At 41.6% G+C, this 17,391-nt stretch overlaps 1 protein-coding gene and 1 long non-coding RNA gene across 10 annotated transcripts in view; one reads left to right on the top strand and one right to left on the bottom strand.

The window, feature by feature from the left end:
- Positions 1-1,887: 1,887 nt before the first annotated feature.
- The window catches only part of SYNRG (synergin gamma), an 82,258-nt gene continuing 66,754 nt past the window's right edge, over positions 1,888-17,391 (bottom strand). For 7 of the 9 annotated variants that reach the window (XM_055327185.1, XM_055327177.1, XM_055327192.1 and 4 more), the window contains 4 exons: positions 17,237-17,385; positions 4,000-4,110; positions 3,596-3,631; positions 1,888-2,554 (listed from right to left, as the gene is read on the bottom strand). In XM_055327185.1, coding sequence (XP_055183160.1) covers positions 2,423-2,554; positions 3,596-3,631; positions 4,000-4,110; positions 17,237-17,385 — 428 coding nt within the window. In that variant the 3' untranslated portion in view covers positions 1,888-2,422. The remainder of the gene's footprint in view (positions 2,555-3,595; positions 3,632-3,999; positions 4,111-17,236; positions 17,386-17,391) is intronic. The other 2 variants (XM_055327210.1, XM_055327165.1) reach the window with 1 other exon arrangement.
- Positions 4,059-12,516, top strand: LOC129510916 (uncharacterized). The gene is made up of 3 exons (XR_008664718.1): positions 4,059-4,130; positions 5,747-5,845; positions 10,566-12,516. It is a non-coding gene; the product is annotated as an uncharacterized LOC129510916 (long non-coding RNA).

The following is a 17,391-nucleotide window of genomic DNA, read 5'->3' on the forward strand; positions in this document are numbered from 1 at the left end:
GAAAAAAAGCATGGAGAGTAGCACACCCTGTGCCTCTTCTACCTCAAGCGCGTCCAGACAAAAATTACACACAGCCATCGAATGTTTAAAAGCAAAATACAATACCGAAAGAGAAAAGTGCTTACTAATCACCACTCAGGCAGTGAGGTCGAAGCCGCCTGCACAATTGACAGGAAATAAGTAACCTTGGTTACTGTTTCCAAGGACACCGGACTCTTGGCTAATAAGAGCCGAGGTGAAGCTGAATGCAACATCAAGCTATTCGAATAAACTTGCATACATAAAGAAAACGCAGTATTATTCCCACACTCTTGGTGGTATGTGAGTGAACAGATATTAAAAGGAGGGGATATTTTTCATAGCCAGGGCTTTCTGTTGACATCTGCTGTATTCTCCTGCACCTCCCATGGAGTGACTAAGCCTCTCATACTTGTACTTGGGAAGGCCAGCAGCAGTTAGACTTACATTCTGGAATCTGGGAATGGATCCATTCTATAGTTAGCAGCAGGTGAGCATACTTTTTAAAATGTCACTGACCCATGCCAGTGCGACAGAACAATAGTTCATACGGCATTTCCAAAAACTGCCTCCACATTGTAAATTCAAACCAGGAGACCTCACTGCAAGCAAAGGTAACTCCTGTTACCATGGTCTCTTGGGGAATTTACAAGATGGATGGGAAGCCTGCTGGAATCCTGGTGCCACGATGCACCAGGTGCTGCTCAGGCGGCAGAGGCACAGAGGGCTCAGGGAAGCCTGAGCAAGTGGCCCCGCTTGTGTCGTTACTAACACCCTGTGAGCCCAGAGCCTCGTGGGGGACAAAGGCCCCGAGGGTAATCATGCAGACATTGGTGTTGGCTGCAGATGAATCAGGAGCAAAAGAGGCAGATTCATCTCACTTCTCTGCACTCAGGGCACAGCAAGGTAAAGCAGAGCCTCATCAAGAGCTGTTTAGTGAAAACATTCTATTCCTTTCTTGGAGAAGATGGAGGCTAAAAGGTGTAAGATGGAACAGAATAGAATCCCTTCAAGTTTTGTCCTGAGAAGGGAAAATAATCTAATTAGTTATGTAAAGCAGCAATTTTATAGACAAAACTAATTTGTTCAGTTTATAAATAAAAACAAACTCTAGGTCAGAGAGCCTAAGACCTACCACATGAAACACAAGACTCAAAATCTTCATAAAGCACATGATTTACAATTCAGAGAAATGTATGCCCCAGGTTGCCTGATTCTTCCCAGGACTTCACGGTCCTTAACCTTGGCTTTTCCTTTTCCTCCTGGTTTTATTCATTCAGTTTAAGTGGCAAAGAAAATTCCCTATACCAGATAGCGAGCATGAACCTTTTCCTTCTAGAATTCCATCTATTTTAGAGCAGTTTTCTGCCACTGCTTCTAAGGCACGTACCTCTACCGTAAATGTCCATCTCACTATGTGCCTAAGGAGGCCGGGAACTCCAGCTTCTAACCTGAACTTTCAGGTCTCTCGCATCAGATACCGTGGACTCGGGCAGCACTGGCCCCTCCGCCATCATTCTTGGAGATCTGGACAAAGGCCACTGCCAAGCGGTTTCAATCGGCTGTCTTTCCAAATCTTGTCTGAACAAAAGTACCATGTTCCCAGTTTTCCATGGAGGCTCCTAAGGGGAAGGCTGTTCATCCTGACACACAAGGGTTTGGGCCTCTGTCAAGATGAACACTCCATCCACTGCAAAGGGCCCAGGCATGTTTTGAGGAAAAAGCCTTCTGAAGTGGATAGTATTAGAAATGAACCAAGGGTGAATTGATTCAGTTGTGCAGCTCCAGTTGGTAAATCTATCCTCACCTACCTGCCCTTGTCCCATGGAGAGGAGTAGAAGTTTCCCTATAAAAAGAATGTCCAGTTAATCACAATTTCCTATTTTTATTCATTTCTGACATCGACACAATAAATGTGGGTAAGTGCCCTCTACTTCACAGGACAACAGTGTTCTAGAAACAAGTAAGCACTGGCTCACAGCATGCTTGCCGATTCCAGTCCTACAACAGCACTTTATTTTTCTTCCAGCATCGACTCTTCACAGTTTCAATACTGCAGCAGCAAGTCATTCCTCAGATAAAGAAAATCGAGATCCGTATTTTCAAACATCTTAAGAGAACTAAGAGATAAGTTAGCAAACTTCTGGTGCCGCATGCATTCTGGGCAAGGCAACTTCACCTCCAACCCCCGAGACTGGCAGCAGGACCCCGGGGACAAAGGTCGTCTGTAGGGATGGCTGGGGACTAAGCAGTGGCTCTCTCCCTGCTCTGGGCTTGGGGAATCTTCGTGAAGCTTCACGGAGGTAAACAGGGCAGTCCCTGCATTCTGTCTACTGGTCCCTGTCAGCTCACGGGGTGTAATGGGAAAAACCACAACCCAGTAGGTACTTCATAGAGGAACTTCTCAGAGCAGGTCAGGCAGGATGAGGCCGGGAGGTTTGGGTTCAACACAGTTGATCCAGAAGTTGGCACAGCTGGCGTGATACTGGTGTCCCCCATAGGCCAGCTTGAAGCTGTCTGTTTCGGAGTTGAATGCCTGCCAGAAATAAGCAGATATGTGGGACACGTCAGTCTGCTTCTGCACCACAGAGCTGGTCAGCAACCGGCACGTGCAACTCTCCGGGTCACAGAGGCTGAGGCCACACTGGCGCACACACAGAAGCTGAACAGGTAGCTACAAGAATTCAAGGGAGAAGGTCTTTTGATGCTAATTAAAGGTATAAAAAAAAATCCTTACCATTAAACCCAGTTTCGCAAAAGAAGGCCAAATCTTTCATAGAAAAGGCAGAAAAAAAAAAAAAAGGGCAGACAGAAGCTGGGTGGGGGTGGGGCTGGGTGGGGGAGAGAAGGTTGGCTGGGGGGTGTTCATCACATGGGGAACTAAAATAGCCAAGGGCCCTGGATGATTTTTAACCCTCACTGTGCCGGAGGAAGCCCTCCCCTAAGGCTGGCATTTAACTACACGTGCAATCCCTTACATTGCTGTGACTGCTTACATTCCTCTCATGGAAAAAAACAAAACATTAAAAACTCTCGGGGACTAATGCCACTGGGACCTAATAACTGAATCAACATAATTTAAAAATCCAAATAGGTACAGGGTTTATAAAAATAAAGCTATTAGGCACAGAAGAATGATTTCCAGACGACTCATGCTTATAGGTATGTCCCACACAGCCGGTCCTAACCTCAAGCCCTTGGGGGATATTCTAAAGCACTACAAGTAAACAAACAAAACTCTAATATTTGTTTTTGTCTGATAACTGCCGAATTGTGATGCTCTTTGATATCATTCTCTGTCACAACTTCCAGTCTTCCAGAAGTCGCTCAATATGTTACCTTGTTCATCACAGAGAAAAATGCCTGCAACACCAGAAGCCAATTATGAGCTACAAGCGTGCAAACAAGACACAAGCAGACCCACACAGACACACTAGTTGGTTAAATCAAACATTATGGGAACAGACATGACTCAGTAAAGGATTCACGATCAGAACACTTCAGGATGGCAGTGGATTTGCTTTCCACACTCAAAACTGAGATGGAGATGCTAAGATAATGTGTAACTGGTTCATACTTTTTTAGGATGTTCTTCTGCAGGCTTCTCTTCTTTCTGAAATAACGTTGAAACCATAAGGTCAACAAAATTCCCACAACAGGGCCTCATGCCTCCAAACAAAGCCTTAGAGGTTTGACCTCCTCTCTTTACCACCCCAGTGTGCACAGGGCGCTGTGGGCACAGCACACACAGCATTCTGTCGGGAAGGGAAGAACTGCCCCCATTCACCCAATGACTCCCCCCCCCCACTGCCCTTTCATAAGAATCTAAGTGCTTTTGTGGTCAGATTCCAGGGCTTCATAAAAATCCCCGCTTGTGGTTGCAGACCTTCCAGTGAAGTGGGCTAGATGCGGTTGTTCCCAGAGGTCATGTGAGGAAAGCACCTTGCCATCTGCAGGGGGAAGGGAAGGCGCATCACTTACCCGGCTTCTGGAGTCCACGTTTAAAAGGCACACCCCACAGGCCAGTTCCTGAGCATTTTTAATCCCAGGCCGTAGCATACAGGAGGAAAAATCCAGTGAATTTTCATCGGGCTATGAGGACAAGACAAATGGTAAGGCCTCAGCAATTCCAAATGCTGCTGTCTGCATTCCCTATCACTCATCTCTAATAGGTCTAGCAGAAATTAAGTAAACTCTGATACCATCAATACAATTATTCAATTTCCCACTTACTGAGTCCCCACTGTGTTCTAGGTGTTAGGGATGCTCGCATGAGCAAAAAAGGTCCCTGTCCTGGAGAATGCACAGTCTAGGGTGGGGGCCAGGTGGGCATCAAGCAGCACAGTGCCACAAAAGCCATCCTAGGGCACATGGGGTCAGAGGCACTTACTCCAACCCAAGGGAAAAAGAGCCTGATGGCAGAGGAGGTTTCCTGGCACTCAGAAACAGCTTGGCTGAGGTTTCCATAGGTTATATGCGAGGTGAAGGGGACGGGGAAAGGTGAGGTAAGAGAGGGTATGGTATTTGTTCTTTGAAGAACAAGCAGCACAGGCAGAGGCCTCTAAGCAAATCGGCTATGGGAAGAAATCTAAGGGGTGGGAGCCAAGCTTATGAAAGGAGGTAGAAGATGGAATTGTAGCATGAAGGCCTTGAAGGAATAGAAGAGACCTTATCTTGGGAAGCCACTGAGGGTTCTAACGGGACTACGACAGGAGCAAGTCTGTATTCGGACAATTCCCTCTGATGGCAGTGTAGGCAAAGAGCTGCAGATGGCAATCTCCAGGTATGGGCCTCAGTTATGACATAAGTGATCCAGGAGACAAAGTAAAGAAAGTTCTAGGGAAGCAACAGTGGGGGACAGAGAGAAACGGTTGCCTGAAAAAGCTTGGGTGATGTGTGAGATGTGCAAGAAGGGGAGAGGCCTGTCTAGCCAACAGGATTCGCCATAATAAGGCATAGGACGGGAGACCCATGTTTAGGGCTGGGGATGAGAGCTCAGTTTGATATATGTAGAGTCGAAGCTACCTGTGGGATGGCCAAGTTCTGATGTTATATATGCCGGAAGATGGATCCATAGCCTAGTGCTCAAGACTGTGAGATTCAGAAGTTATCAATAAGATAACTTATTATCTTATTATTAACTTATTATCTCCAGTGCAGAGGGCAGGCCCCACAATATAGAATTACCCAAATTAAAATGCCAGTGGTGCCAAATTTGAGAAATCTCTGCTCTAGGGCACATAAAAGCAAAATTAATTGGTTTACGTATATCTAAAACTTCTTTGTATTAAGAATATTATTCTTCTGGGGTTCTTGGCTGGCTCAGTCAGTAGAGTGTGCCACTATTGATCTCAGGGTTGTAAGTTCAAGCCTCACATTGGATTTATTTTATTTTAGTTATTCAGAGAGAATAAATCTCAATACAGCTATCAGTCAAGCCCTTACTTGCTAGGCACCACACTAAGCTCTTCACATGTATTATCTAATTTCTTCCTAACAACAAATCTGTGAAATATGGAGTGTAGTCCAATGATTAACAGGACAGGTCCCAACTTTGGAAAGCTGTTAATTTCTTTTTAATAAAAAAAAATTCATTCATTCATTGTAATATTTACATCCAACATGGAGCACAAATTCATGACCCCAAAATCAAGAGTCACATGCTCTACTAAGTCAGCCAGGTGCCCCTGGAAAGCTCTTCACTACTTCTTTTTCTTCTTTTTTTAAGTTGGCTCTACGCTGCCCAGTGGGGCTTGAAATCACAACCCTGAGACCAAGATCTGAGCTGAAATCAAGAGTCAGTCTCTTGACTGATGGAGCCAACCAGGTACCCTGAAAATTCTTCATTTCTTAAAAGTTAAAATATGTATCTACTATATGATCTTATATGCATTTCTACACCTTGATATTTATCCAAGAGAAATGAAAACAAAAGTTTTGTACAAAAAGTGTTCATAGTAACTATTCACATTAGCCAAGCTGGAAATAGCATGTGTCTATAAATAAAAATTCACAGTATATCAATACAATGGAACAGTACTCACTGATAAAAGGGATCAAATTGATACACACAACAATTCAGATAAATTTTTAAAACATGCTAAGAAGCCAGACACAAGAACCTATATATACTATATAATTTTATATAAAGTTCTAGAACAACCAACTCTGTGGTGATAAAAGTCTATGGAAAATAAATCAGTGCTTATTTCTGGAATCAGACCATGGCAAAGAGGGAACTTTAAGAAGTGATGAAAACACTCCATATATTGATGGGGTGTGGGCTTACAAGGCTAAAGGGATTTGTCAAAACTGATTCAACTATATATTCAAGATCTGTGCATTTCACTATCTGTAAGTTATCCTTCAATTGAGAAAAACACTTGAAGTATAAAGCCAAAACAAAATGAGAAAAAAAAAGATTTCAGAAGAGTTGTGTTCTTTTTTAAGATTTTATTTTTAAGCAATTTCTACATCCAAATCCAATGTGAGGCTTGAACTTACAACCTTGAGATCAATAGTGGCACACTCTACTGACTGAGCCAGCCAAGAACCCCAGAAGAATAATATTCTTAATACGAAGAAGTTTTAGATATATGTAAACCAATTAATTTTGCTTTTATGTGCCCTAGAGCAGAGATTTCTCAAATTTGGCATCACTGGCATTTTAATTTGGGTAATTCTATATTGTGGGGCCTGCCCTCTGCACTGGAGGAAGTTAAGCAGAATCTTTGGCCAATTTGGGGGCAAAATCGCCCCCGACTCCACCATTAAGAATGGACTTGCCAAAGGAAAAAAAATGCAAACATATGTACAAGTATTTATACACATACAAACACATATATGTATGTGAGCTTATTATAAATTTTTGTTGATATAATTTATTTTTTTTAATTTTTTTAAATTTATTTATGATAGTCACACACAGAGCGAGAGAGAGAGAGAGAGGCAGAGACACAGGCAGAGGGAGAAGCAGGCTCCATGCACCGGGAGCCCGACATGGGATTCGATCCGGGGTCTCCAGGATCACGCCCCGGGCCAAAGGCAGGCGCCAAACCGCTGCGCCACCCAGGGATCCCGATATAATTTATAAATAATAAGATATATGGGCAGCCCGGGTGGCTCAGCAGTTTAGTGCCGCCTTCAGCCCAGGGCATGATCCTGGAGACCCAGGATTGAGTCCCACGTCAGGCTCCCTGCATGGAGCCTGCTTCTCCCTCTGCCTGTGTCTCTGCCTCTCTCTCTCTGTCTCTCATGATTAATGAATAAAACTTAAAAAAAAAGATTTAATTGAGAGAGAATGTGTGTGTGCATGAAAGAGGAAGGGCAGAGGGAGAGGAGAAGCAGACTTTTTGGTGAGCAGGGAGCCAAATGCAGTACTCAATCCCAGGTCCCCAGGATCATGACCTGAGCCAAAGGCAGACACCCAACCAACTGGGCCACCCAGGCACCCTTCCTCACCCCTTTCTAATCTGAAATCATAAATTGTGTTCCACAAACCTTTCTTAAACTAATCTGAGCTGAATCCATTCAGATCACACTGAGCGAAGTGTGATCCATTCAGATCACACTAAGCATCAGTTCTCAAACAAAGAAAAGGGGAGGCAGATGTTTCAAATGTGCATGAGGACTCTGACCATGAAGTGAACCTACACAGCTTTAACCAAGCCAGACAATAATTTTTCTTTTCTAGTGCAACCATGGCCAACTCTGGTCAAATCTAGAAGCAGGTTGTACTACAATTTGTTTGCTGCCCAAGTCTGTCATCTATAAAATGGTTAACAATTTCATTTGTCCTATATACCTTCCTCAGTTGCTGCTGGGACCCTGAGAGATATATAAAAAGTTTGCTGAAAATGGGACACCTGGGTGGCTCAGCAGTTGAGCTTCTGCCTCTGGCTCAGGGTGTGATCCTGGAGGCCCTGGGATCGAGTCCCACATCGGGCTCCCTGTGAGGAGCCTGCTTCTCTCTCTGCCTCTACTCTCTCTGTGTCTCTCATGAATAAATAAAGTATTTAAAAAGTTTGCTGAATTGATCTAAATGATTAAAATTATTTACTTTGACAAAATCTAACAAGCTTTTCAAAGAGGTTAAAAAAATAGTATCACTACTAACATCTATGTTATAGATATTTATTATGTTGCTGAACAAGGACTATTTTGAGGAATAATTAGAATCTGGGAAAACCTAACTTTGAAATCAATCCAATTAAGAAAAGCTCTTTAATATCAAAGGCCTTTATCAAAGGCCTAAGGAAAGCGAATGAAAAGGTCATATTGTAATCTCCTGTGAAAATCGTAAAGCTTTTCATAAATTATCTTGTGGTCAAATTCATCTTTCACATGATAAAATTAACCTTTATGAATAGACAACTATGAGCAGGGGTGTTGTAGTACATTGCAATAGTGTAATAGTCCATGGCCCTAATTCTGTAAGAAGTTATGCCCTCTACAGGCCATTTTAAATGGAACATCATCTACATTAATTGGCCAATGTTTCATGCATTTAGTAAAGATTTTAAAAAGTAGTTATAGGTACAAATGACCTACATACAGTGAGTCCCAAAGTCAGACTGGGATATATTATCCTGAGTCTTATAGCTAACAATAAATAGCTCAAATATCTAAGAAAATCAGTACTAAGGAAGAAAAATTTGGTAGTAATCAGTGTTCTTTACAAACATCCTCATTATAATTCTTCCGGACAAATGGTAAGATGGGCATTTCCTATTCCCTTAAATTATGCACAGTCATGTAACATGCACCATCAACAGACTGTGATCATGAGTCACATGTGTTACTTTTGGGAGGAAGCCTCAAGCTCCATGTGCCGTTAGACACGTTCCCTTGACCCTTCCATGGTGATCAGCCATTTCTCCAAGTGGTGGAGGCTTTGCCAACCTAGATCCCTGAGTGAGGAGAACCTGTTCCCAGGGATCCTCCAACTTGAGATGAACTTGCAGCTCTGTTGTTTTACATCATCAGTAAGACGCTGCAGGGAATTATTTGCACAGCATAAACCCAGCTAGTTAGCCTAGACTAATACAAAAAATGATATAAACAAAGTTCCACAAGCAATTCTAGACCTTGGGTTTGAGTTACAATGTAACCATCTTTCTTTTTCTTTTTTCTTTTCTTTTTCTTCCTTCCTTCCTCCCTTTCCTTCCTTCTTTCTTCTTTCTCTCGTTTCTTTTTCTTTTTTCTTTCTTTTTTCTTTTTTTCTTTCTTTTTCTCCCTTTCTCCCTTCCTCCTTCCTTTCTTTTCTTCTTTCTTTCTTTTTCTTTCTTTCTTGACACACACACAGAGGCAGAGACACAGGTAGAGGGAGAAGCAGGCTCCATGCAGGGAGCCCGATGTGGACATGATCCCAGGACTCCAGGATCACACCCTGGGCCAAAGGCAGGAGCTAAACCGCTGAGCCAACCAGGCATCCCACGATGTAACCATCTTGATTCTTGGTTGCAATGTTTCATCTAATTTTTCCTATTGCTGCCATAACAAAATAGCAACAATTTAGTTGTTTAAAACAACATAAATTTATTCTCCTACAGCTCTTGAGGTCAGAATTCTAAAGTCCACACTGACAGCACAACAGTCTTTCTGGAAATTTTAGGGGAGAATCTGTTCCTTTACCTTGTCTAGTTTCTAGAGATCACCTGTATATTCCTTGAATCATCCCAGCTTTTTTTTTTAAGCTTTTATTTATTCATGAGAGACAGAGAGAGACAGAAAGAGAGGCAGAGACACAGACAGAGGGAGAAGCAGGCTCCATGCAGGGAGCCCGACGTGGGACTCGATCCCGGGTCTCCAGGAACATCCTGCCCTGGGCTTAAGGTGGCACTAAACCGCTGAGCCACCAGGGCTGCCCTCATCCCAGCTTTTATCTTCAAAGCCAATAGCAGAGAATCTGCCAATCTTTCTCTTTGGTCTCATTGTTATATGGCTTTTTCTCATACTCACTCTTATGCCTGATAATCCAGGGCAAATTTCCCGTTTAAAGATCCTTCACTTAACCTCTGTAAAGTCCCTTCTATCACATAAGGTAACAAATTCACAGGTTCCAGGGATTAGGGTATGGTCATCTTTGTGGAGGTGGGGATGGCTCATTCCATCTATCTACCCTATCATCTTGTCAACTGAGGCTAGCCATGCAGAAACATAATGAAGATTCTTGGGGCACCTGGGTGGCTCAGTGGTTGAGTGTCTGCCTTTGGCTCAGGTTGTGATCCTGGGGTCAAGTCCTACACTGGGCTCCCCACAGGGAGCCTGCTTCTTTCTCTGCCTCTCCATGTCTTTCATGAATAAATAAAAAATTTTGTCTCTAAAACAATGTGCGTACTTGCACAAAAATGCTATCGTTATTAAAAATAAACTGATCTACCACAGCAATAGGAAGTAAGTAGTCTGAAATTCACTGCTTATTTCCCATTGAAAGGAAGTACAAAAGAATTTGTACTATTCTGAGGATAAATAGCAGAATCCAAGCCCGTGTGATTTTCAACCGCCTAGAGGTTAAAAGACTAACAGTCTTGTATCTCTTTTTGTAGATTTTATACGGCAGGAACGGATCTTCTTTGTTTTCCAGGGCTGAGTCTGTCTTTGTTCCAAACATTCATTGAGCTTCAACTCTTAGGTAACAATTCACTCATATCATTAAAATAGATGATTTTTACCTCTTGAGAAATAACCAGTTCCTTCAGTTTGTGCCCAGAGGAGCATATGCTTCTACCACAAGAGGGGGCTGTAGCCCATGCATGAAGGGCAGGCTGAAACTGCAGTAGAACTTCAGCTTCACTAAGCATCAGGGAGCCACAGCTGGAGTTCAGGGTTGTGTACTTTGCTTTCCTTACCCCACGCACCACTGCTGTGTGTGATACAGCACTAACATTCCAGGACTTTTTCACTGAAGAAAGGCAATGCAGCTGCTTTTTGTTGGGAATAGTTTCGTGATATCTTCATGGAAGAAACAAGTCTTTATTTTAGCATCCTGGAAGCTGGGACCAACACAGTAAAAGTGGACTTTTCAAACTCATGATCTCAAGGCTGGGAGATTGAGCCCCCTGTGGGGTTTCACACTCAGGGCAGAGTCTGCTTCTGACTCCTCCCTCTCCTTTTGTCCCCCTCCCACACTCATGCTCTCATACTTGCTGTATAAAATAAATTTTTCTAATTTTTGAAAAGATTTTATTTATGAGAGAGTGAAAGCATGTGCACACAGTGGAGGAGGCAGAAAGAATATCAAGCAGACTCTCTGCACTGAGCATGGAGACTGACATGGGGCTCCATCTCACAACCCTGAGATCATGACCTGAGTAGAAACCAAGAGTCAAATGCTTAATCCACTGCCCCACGCAGGCCCCCATAAACAAATCTTAAAAACAAAACAAAACAAACTATGATGTGCATTTAAATCCCTGATTTGTCAGTTTCAGGCAAGGTTCATCCCTGAGCCTTAATTTCTTCAGCTGTAAAAATAGGATTATTTTACTGACCTTGAGGACTGTTACCAGGGTTAAATGAGAATGAATGTAAAGCATACAGCACAATGCTCGACAGGTTCTAGGTGTAAAATAAACTACTCTATAGTTGGAATCAAAGAGCCTGACTATGGCTATTTGGTTCATTAAGGAACTTTCAATTCTACCTAAAATGAAGCAATGGTATAGAGTCAAAAGTCTCCTATACAACCTCGGTCCTGTAATGATTTCTTTGCACTGAGCCTCCCATCCAGAGTCCCTGGAGTTTGCAGAGTTCTGTTCTAACTGAACTACATAGATGTTGGTTTGGGTTATTAACATTCACTTTTTTTTTTTTTTTTAAGAGTAAAAGTTTCTCTGTGACAAGTCCTATCTTACACTTCCCCTGGAGAATATGTACTACTCTTCATGCAGTGGGCAATTCAAGTTAAGTTTTATAGACCAAAGACCTACAAGTTATCAAAAGGAAATGACATGGTGTAATCAGGAATAATAACCAAGCAGAGGAGGATTATTTTATTGTCTACAGCTTACTTGGTGAAAAAGGCACTTACAGCTGGAAATGCATGGATAATCACAGGAATGGGTACTCAGCAGCGCTCACGTACAATCTGCATGCATTCCTGCATTGTCTAGTTGCAGACTAATTGATTTCTATACTGTTTATCCCGTGTCTAGAAAAAATTGTCAGGTAACATCACTCATTAGACACAGATACTAGATGTGAAAGTTTTTCACGGGAGCTCGAAGGAGAGGGTATGAATGTCTGGCAACTCTTCCATTTCATCTCACTTGCTGCCACACTGAAGGGCTTAGAATCACCATATGTGAACAGGGCAACACTTCCAGGTTAGGGGGGTAACCAGACCCAACAGGCTTTCTTTGATATCACAAAAGCAAATTTTTAAAAAAATATTTTATTTATTCATGAGAGACACAGAGAGAGAGGCAGAGCATAGGCAGAAGCATAGGCAGATGGAGAAGCAGGCTCCCTGTGGGGAGCCCGATGCAGGACTTGATCCCAGGACCCTGGGATCATGATCTGGGCCAAAGGCAGACACTCAACTGCTGAGCCACCCAGGGGCCCCACAAAAGCAAATTCTAGGGCAGCCCGGGTGACTCAGCAGTTTAGCACCACCTTAAGCCCAGGGCCTGATCCTGGAGATCCAGAATGGAGTCCCACATCAGGCTCCCTGCATGGAGCCTGCTTCTCCCTCTGCCTGTGTCTCTGCCTCTTTCTCTCTCTCTCTCTCTCTGTGTGTCTCTCATGAATAAATAAAATTTTTTTTTAAAAGCAAATTCTATAACTTGGTTTTGTTTTAAAAGATTTTATTTTTAAATAATCCCTATATTCAACATGAAGCTCCAATTTACAACCCTGAGATTAAGAGTCATATGCTTGGGGCACCTGGGTGGCTCAGTCAGTTGGGCATCTGACTGTTGGTTTTGGCTCAGGTTCTGATTTCAGGGTCCTGGGACTGAGCTCCGCATCAGGCTCCACACTCAGCAGGAAGTCTGCTTGAAGATTCTGTCCCTCTGCCCCTCCCTCCCTCGACTTGCACATGTGTGTGCTCTCTAAAATAAATAAATAAATCTTAAAACAAAAACAAACAAAAAGATTTGCATGCTCTACCAACTGAACCAGAGAGGTACCCGCTATTGCTTCTTTAAAAAGGTCTGAACAAAATTAATCCTTGGTATAAAAAAAAAAAATCAGAATAGGGATTATAACCTCTGAGTGGGATGATGACAAAGAATTAGCATAAGGAAACCTTCTGGAATGATGGGATATCCTGTATCTTTATATGGGCATTGGTTATTTGGGGTGTGAATTTGTCAAAGCTTGTTCAATGGTTTAAGTAACACAATTTACTGAATGGTATAACAGATTTTTGTATTTTTCTAGAGGAAGGAGGGGCAGTCTAGAAGGCAAGCCTATCTCATGAGCAACTGGGGGAGCTTGGAAGTGAGATGATATACAAGGATGAAAATGGCTTCAACCTCACCCAGTGACAGTAGCTACCTTAAGAACTAAATACTTGATAGCTATCCAAGCCAGGATTCTCCTCAATTATCCTTTGCCCCAAATTGAAAAGGATTAACACATAGGAGCTTGGTTAATACACCTGGTCTTTCATGATAACTTTCCTTCAAAGAGCTCAGGACAAAGAAAGATGCTTTGCTATTGCAGCCATCTTTTTCTACCAGCACCAGAAGAGAAGAGAAGGGTAGGTGATTTGAAGGTTGTTTTTCTTTAAAGATTTTAATTATTTATTTAGAGAGCATACCTGCAAGCTAGAGGGGGGGAATGGAGAGAGAGAATCTTAAGCAGGCTCCATGCCCAGCACAGAGCCCATGATCCAGAGATCATGACCAGAGCTGAAACCGAGTCGACCCTCAAATGACTGGGCCACTGAGGTGCCCGTGATTTGAAGATTTGTATAGAAATCTAGTTTTCAAAGCATTAATTACATGAGAAACTGCCACCAAAACAAAAAATTTTACAATCTAAATGGAAAGGGGGAGGCTCTTAAGCTGCCCTCTAGTCCTGGGATACAAACAGGGGAAAAATGTACAGAAAATAGGGAACACAAAATGAATAAAATGTGGTCTTGGTCCTTGTCCTTAAGGAGTTCACAGACAGGGGAAAAGTATATTGCTAAATATCCTTTTTAGGGTGATACCATTTTATACTTCTTAATATAGTCCCCATTTTACCACATCAATACCATTAGGATTCCAATAAGCAAGCCAAACAAAAACTGGGTTTATTATTAAGTAAAAAATGAAATATTTTGCTCAGTGAAACCTATTGCTTTATTTGCTGAAAGAATGTTGAAGATAACATAAGTTACATTAGTTTCTTCTTTATAAAGCCCATAAAAGAAATTTCCTTCCGATATCAGTATCAGGAATAAAATTATGCATCTCCTGAGTAGTGGGTTTATTTTATGTTATGAACACAGTGAATCGAGGAATTCATCATGTCTTGTTTATATCAATTCCTAGAAAGAGTAAAGTCAACTAACTGTACAGCTCAACACTAGCAAAAGGAAGCACTTCAAAAGCACATACTTTTGTATATTTAACTTCATTCCTGGCTTTATCTTATCTCCCTTCTTTTACCTCTGTTTCATTTTTCTTATCCATTTATTTAAAACATTTACACCAGTTATTAACTTTATGAAGTATAAAAAATGCATATCTATTTTGAAAAAAACTGGAAGGTTCAAAGGTATATAACACAAAAAGTACGAAGTTCCATCAAACACTGTGTTAGAACACAAAGAAATAGAGGATACAGTCTGGCTATTAAGGAGCAGACAACCTAGTGGGCAGGAAACAAGTAAACACACGATTATCAACAAGTGTGGTAAGTGCTAAGACAGAGAAATGTGCTGATGTGCTGTGGACACACACAGGAAGGGCACTGAATTCACACTGAAGGGCTTACTGGAATGTCTTCTGGGGGAAGTGATGCAGAGTCCAGAGGGAAAAGCAGCCTAACAGAGAAAGAGAGGCAAAGGCAGGCAGCCCAACGGATGGAAAAGGCCTTATGTACTGAGCTAAGGAATTGAAACTTGATCCTGAAGACTCTAGAGAGCCCACAGCAGGATTTTAAATGTGATTTAAATAACATGACCAGACTTACATTTCAGAAAGAACAGGCTGGTAGGGCATGCAGAGCAGATTGATAGGGGATAACGAAACGAACCAGCAACTCTAGCTATGAGGTCAGAAGTGATAAGGACTTGACTGATTTAATAACATTAAAAAAAATGAGGTTCTCATTTTTATTATACTTTCTAGCTACTGTTAATATGTAAGAACGCTATGAATTTTTGCCAAACTCAATAAATTTAACCTCTTGAATTCAGATTTATGTATTTCATATCACCAAATAAGTATAATTTTATCTCTTCTTTTCAAATATTTATACTTCATTTCTTATTGTACTGGCCAGAACTGTGTTTTTTAAAATAATTACCCAAACCATATGATTTTAGGTTATAAATTGAAAAATAGTCCAAGGGAACAAAATAGAGATTTTTGGAAATGATTTAAACTCTTTAAGAACTTAATATTACAAACCAGAAGCAACATAACAATGGTGGGAAGATGTGCTGTTTAAGGCATGTTGTTGGGAGAGCTGGTATCCGTCTGGCTATCAGCACTGCACAGTAAGAACTGCTTCCTACAACCTGGCTGTGGTCCCACTCAGATGGGTCACACAATTATATGCGAGGGAAAAAAGAAAGAAAGAAAATGGAATGGCATATTTATTCCAGCTGTGGAAGAAAGATAAATTTCTGACTATTGTGAAATAAAGCATATTATCAGAGACAAACTGAATAGGTATGAATATATAAAATAGTTTTGCTCAATGAAATGGAAAACGAAGGGAAGAGAAGATGAAGAACAGATATAAGCCTACCAGTCTATGTTTGCTTGTGTATATATATAAATCTATTACAAATATGAAATATGTAAGGCCAATAACCGTATTTCATTGAATAGATGGTCAAATGGTCAAAACAGATAATCAATTTACACATAAAGGAAATAGAGTAAATTATCATTTGGAATACTGCATAGCCTCTACAAAATGAATGAAATATAAAAACACCTTGAGCAGGGCGCCTGGCTGGCTCAGTCCATAGAGTACGTGATTCTTGAACTTGGGGTTGTAAATTCAAGCCCCACAATGGGTGTAGAGATTACTTAAAATCTTTAAAAACAAACAAAAAAACACTTTAAGGGACTCACTACACACTTGCAAAATGAAGAAGCAGACAAAGAAAGCTAGAACACAGTGTAAAAAAAAGTACACTTATATATTGTTGGAAGCACTGCCAACTGGCCCAGGCTCTCTGGAAAGCCATATACTAAAAGTAACAATAGCTATATATGAACACATGCACGTACATGTGCAAACACACGTTCTGACTTTTTATTCCACTTGGATGAACTATAGCCCTGAGAGGACAAACAGTCATTTGTTTAATGATATTCAGAGTAGAACTACTCATAACAGGAAGAAATGGAAATAATTCAAGCACCTAGAAAAGTAAAAAGACTAAATGAACCACAGGACAGCAGCGAGATGTTGCACAGCTTTTTAAAAGGACACACACACAAAAATAAAATAATAAAATAAAATAAAATAAAATAAAAAGGACACACACACACAAATAAATGAATGAATGAATGAATGAATGAATAAGGACACACATGATGCTCGCTTTGGCAGCACATATACTAAAAGGACACACATGGGACCAGAAGGAACTGGAAGAGCAAACAGAGGAACTCCCACTGATGCTCTGCAAAATGTGTGTATATGTATGTGACTTAAGAAGGATGCAGACAGGGCGGGCGCCTGGCTGGCTCTGGCAGAAGAGCATGCGATACCTGATCTCAGGGCTGTGTCTGAGCCCCAAAAGTTGGGTGTGGAGATGACTTAAATCAATAAAATTTTTTAAAAAGAAAAAAGATGTTGACAGAGTAGATACTTTCCCCATACTCTTAGTTTATGTGGGCACCACAGGCCTGCGGGCTAATGGAGAAGCCAAGCTGGTGCTATTCAGCTAATTGTACAATTATCTCCTTCCTTCAACGTAACACAATCCAGTGGGCACCTCACCTTCAATCTTCAAGTAAGCGCCACCACAGGAACGTACACTTCGCTTTACCTCTGAGGATCCTGGGAGGAAAAGCAAGTGAATATCTAATGGGCTTACCGTGAGTGTGGCCAGGGACATGAAGCCAATGAGGTTATTCCATACTTTATCAATGTCCTTCAGCAGCTGCTGGAGTTTCTCACTGCACACTGCAGTGGCTTTTATCCCCAGCTCCACACGCTTGGTCACCCTGTACACCTCAACAACACCTACAG

Source organism: Nyctereutes procyonoides, unplaced genomic scaffold (assembly GCF_905146905.1).
Source record: "Nyctereutes procyonoides isolate TBG_1078 unplaced genomic scaffold, NYPRO_anot_genome, whole genome shotgun sequence".
Classification (NCBI taxonomy): Eukaryota; Metazoa; Chordata; class Mammalia; order Carnivora; family Canidae; genus Nyctereutes; species Nyctereutes procyonoides.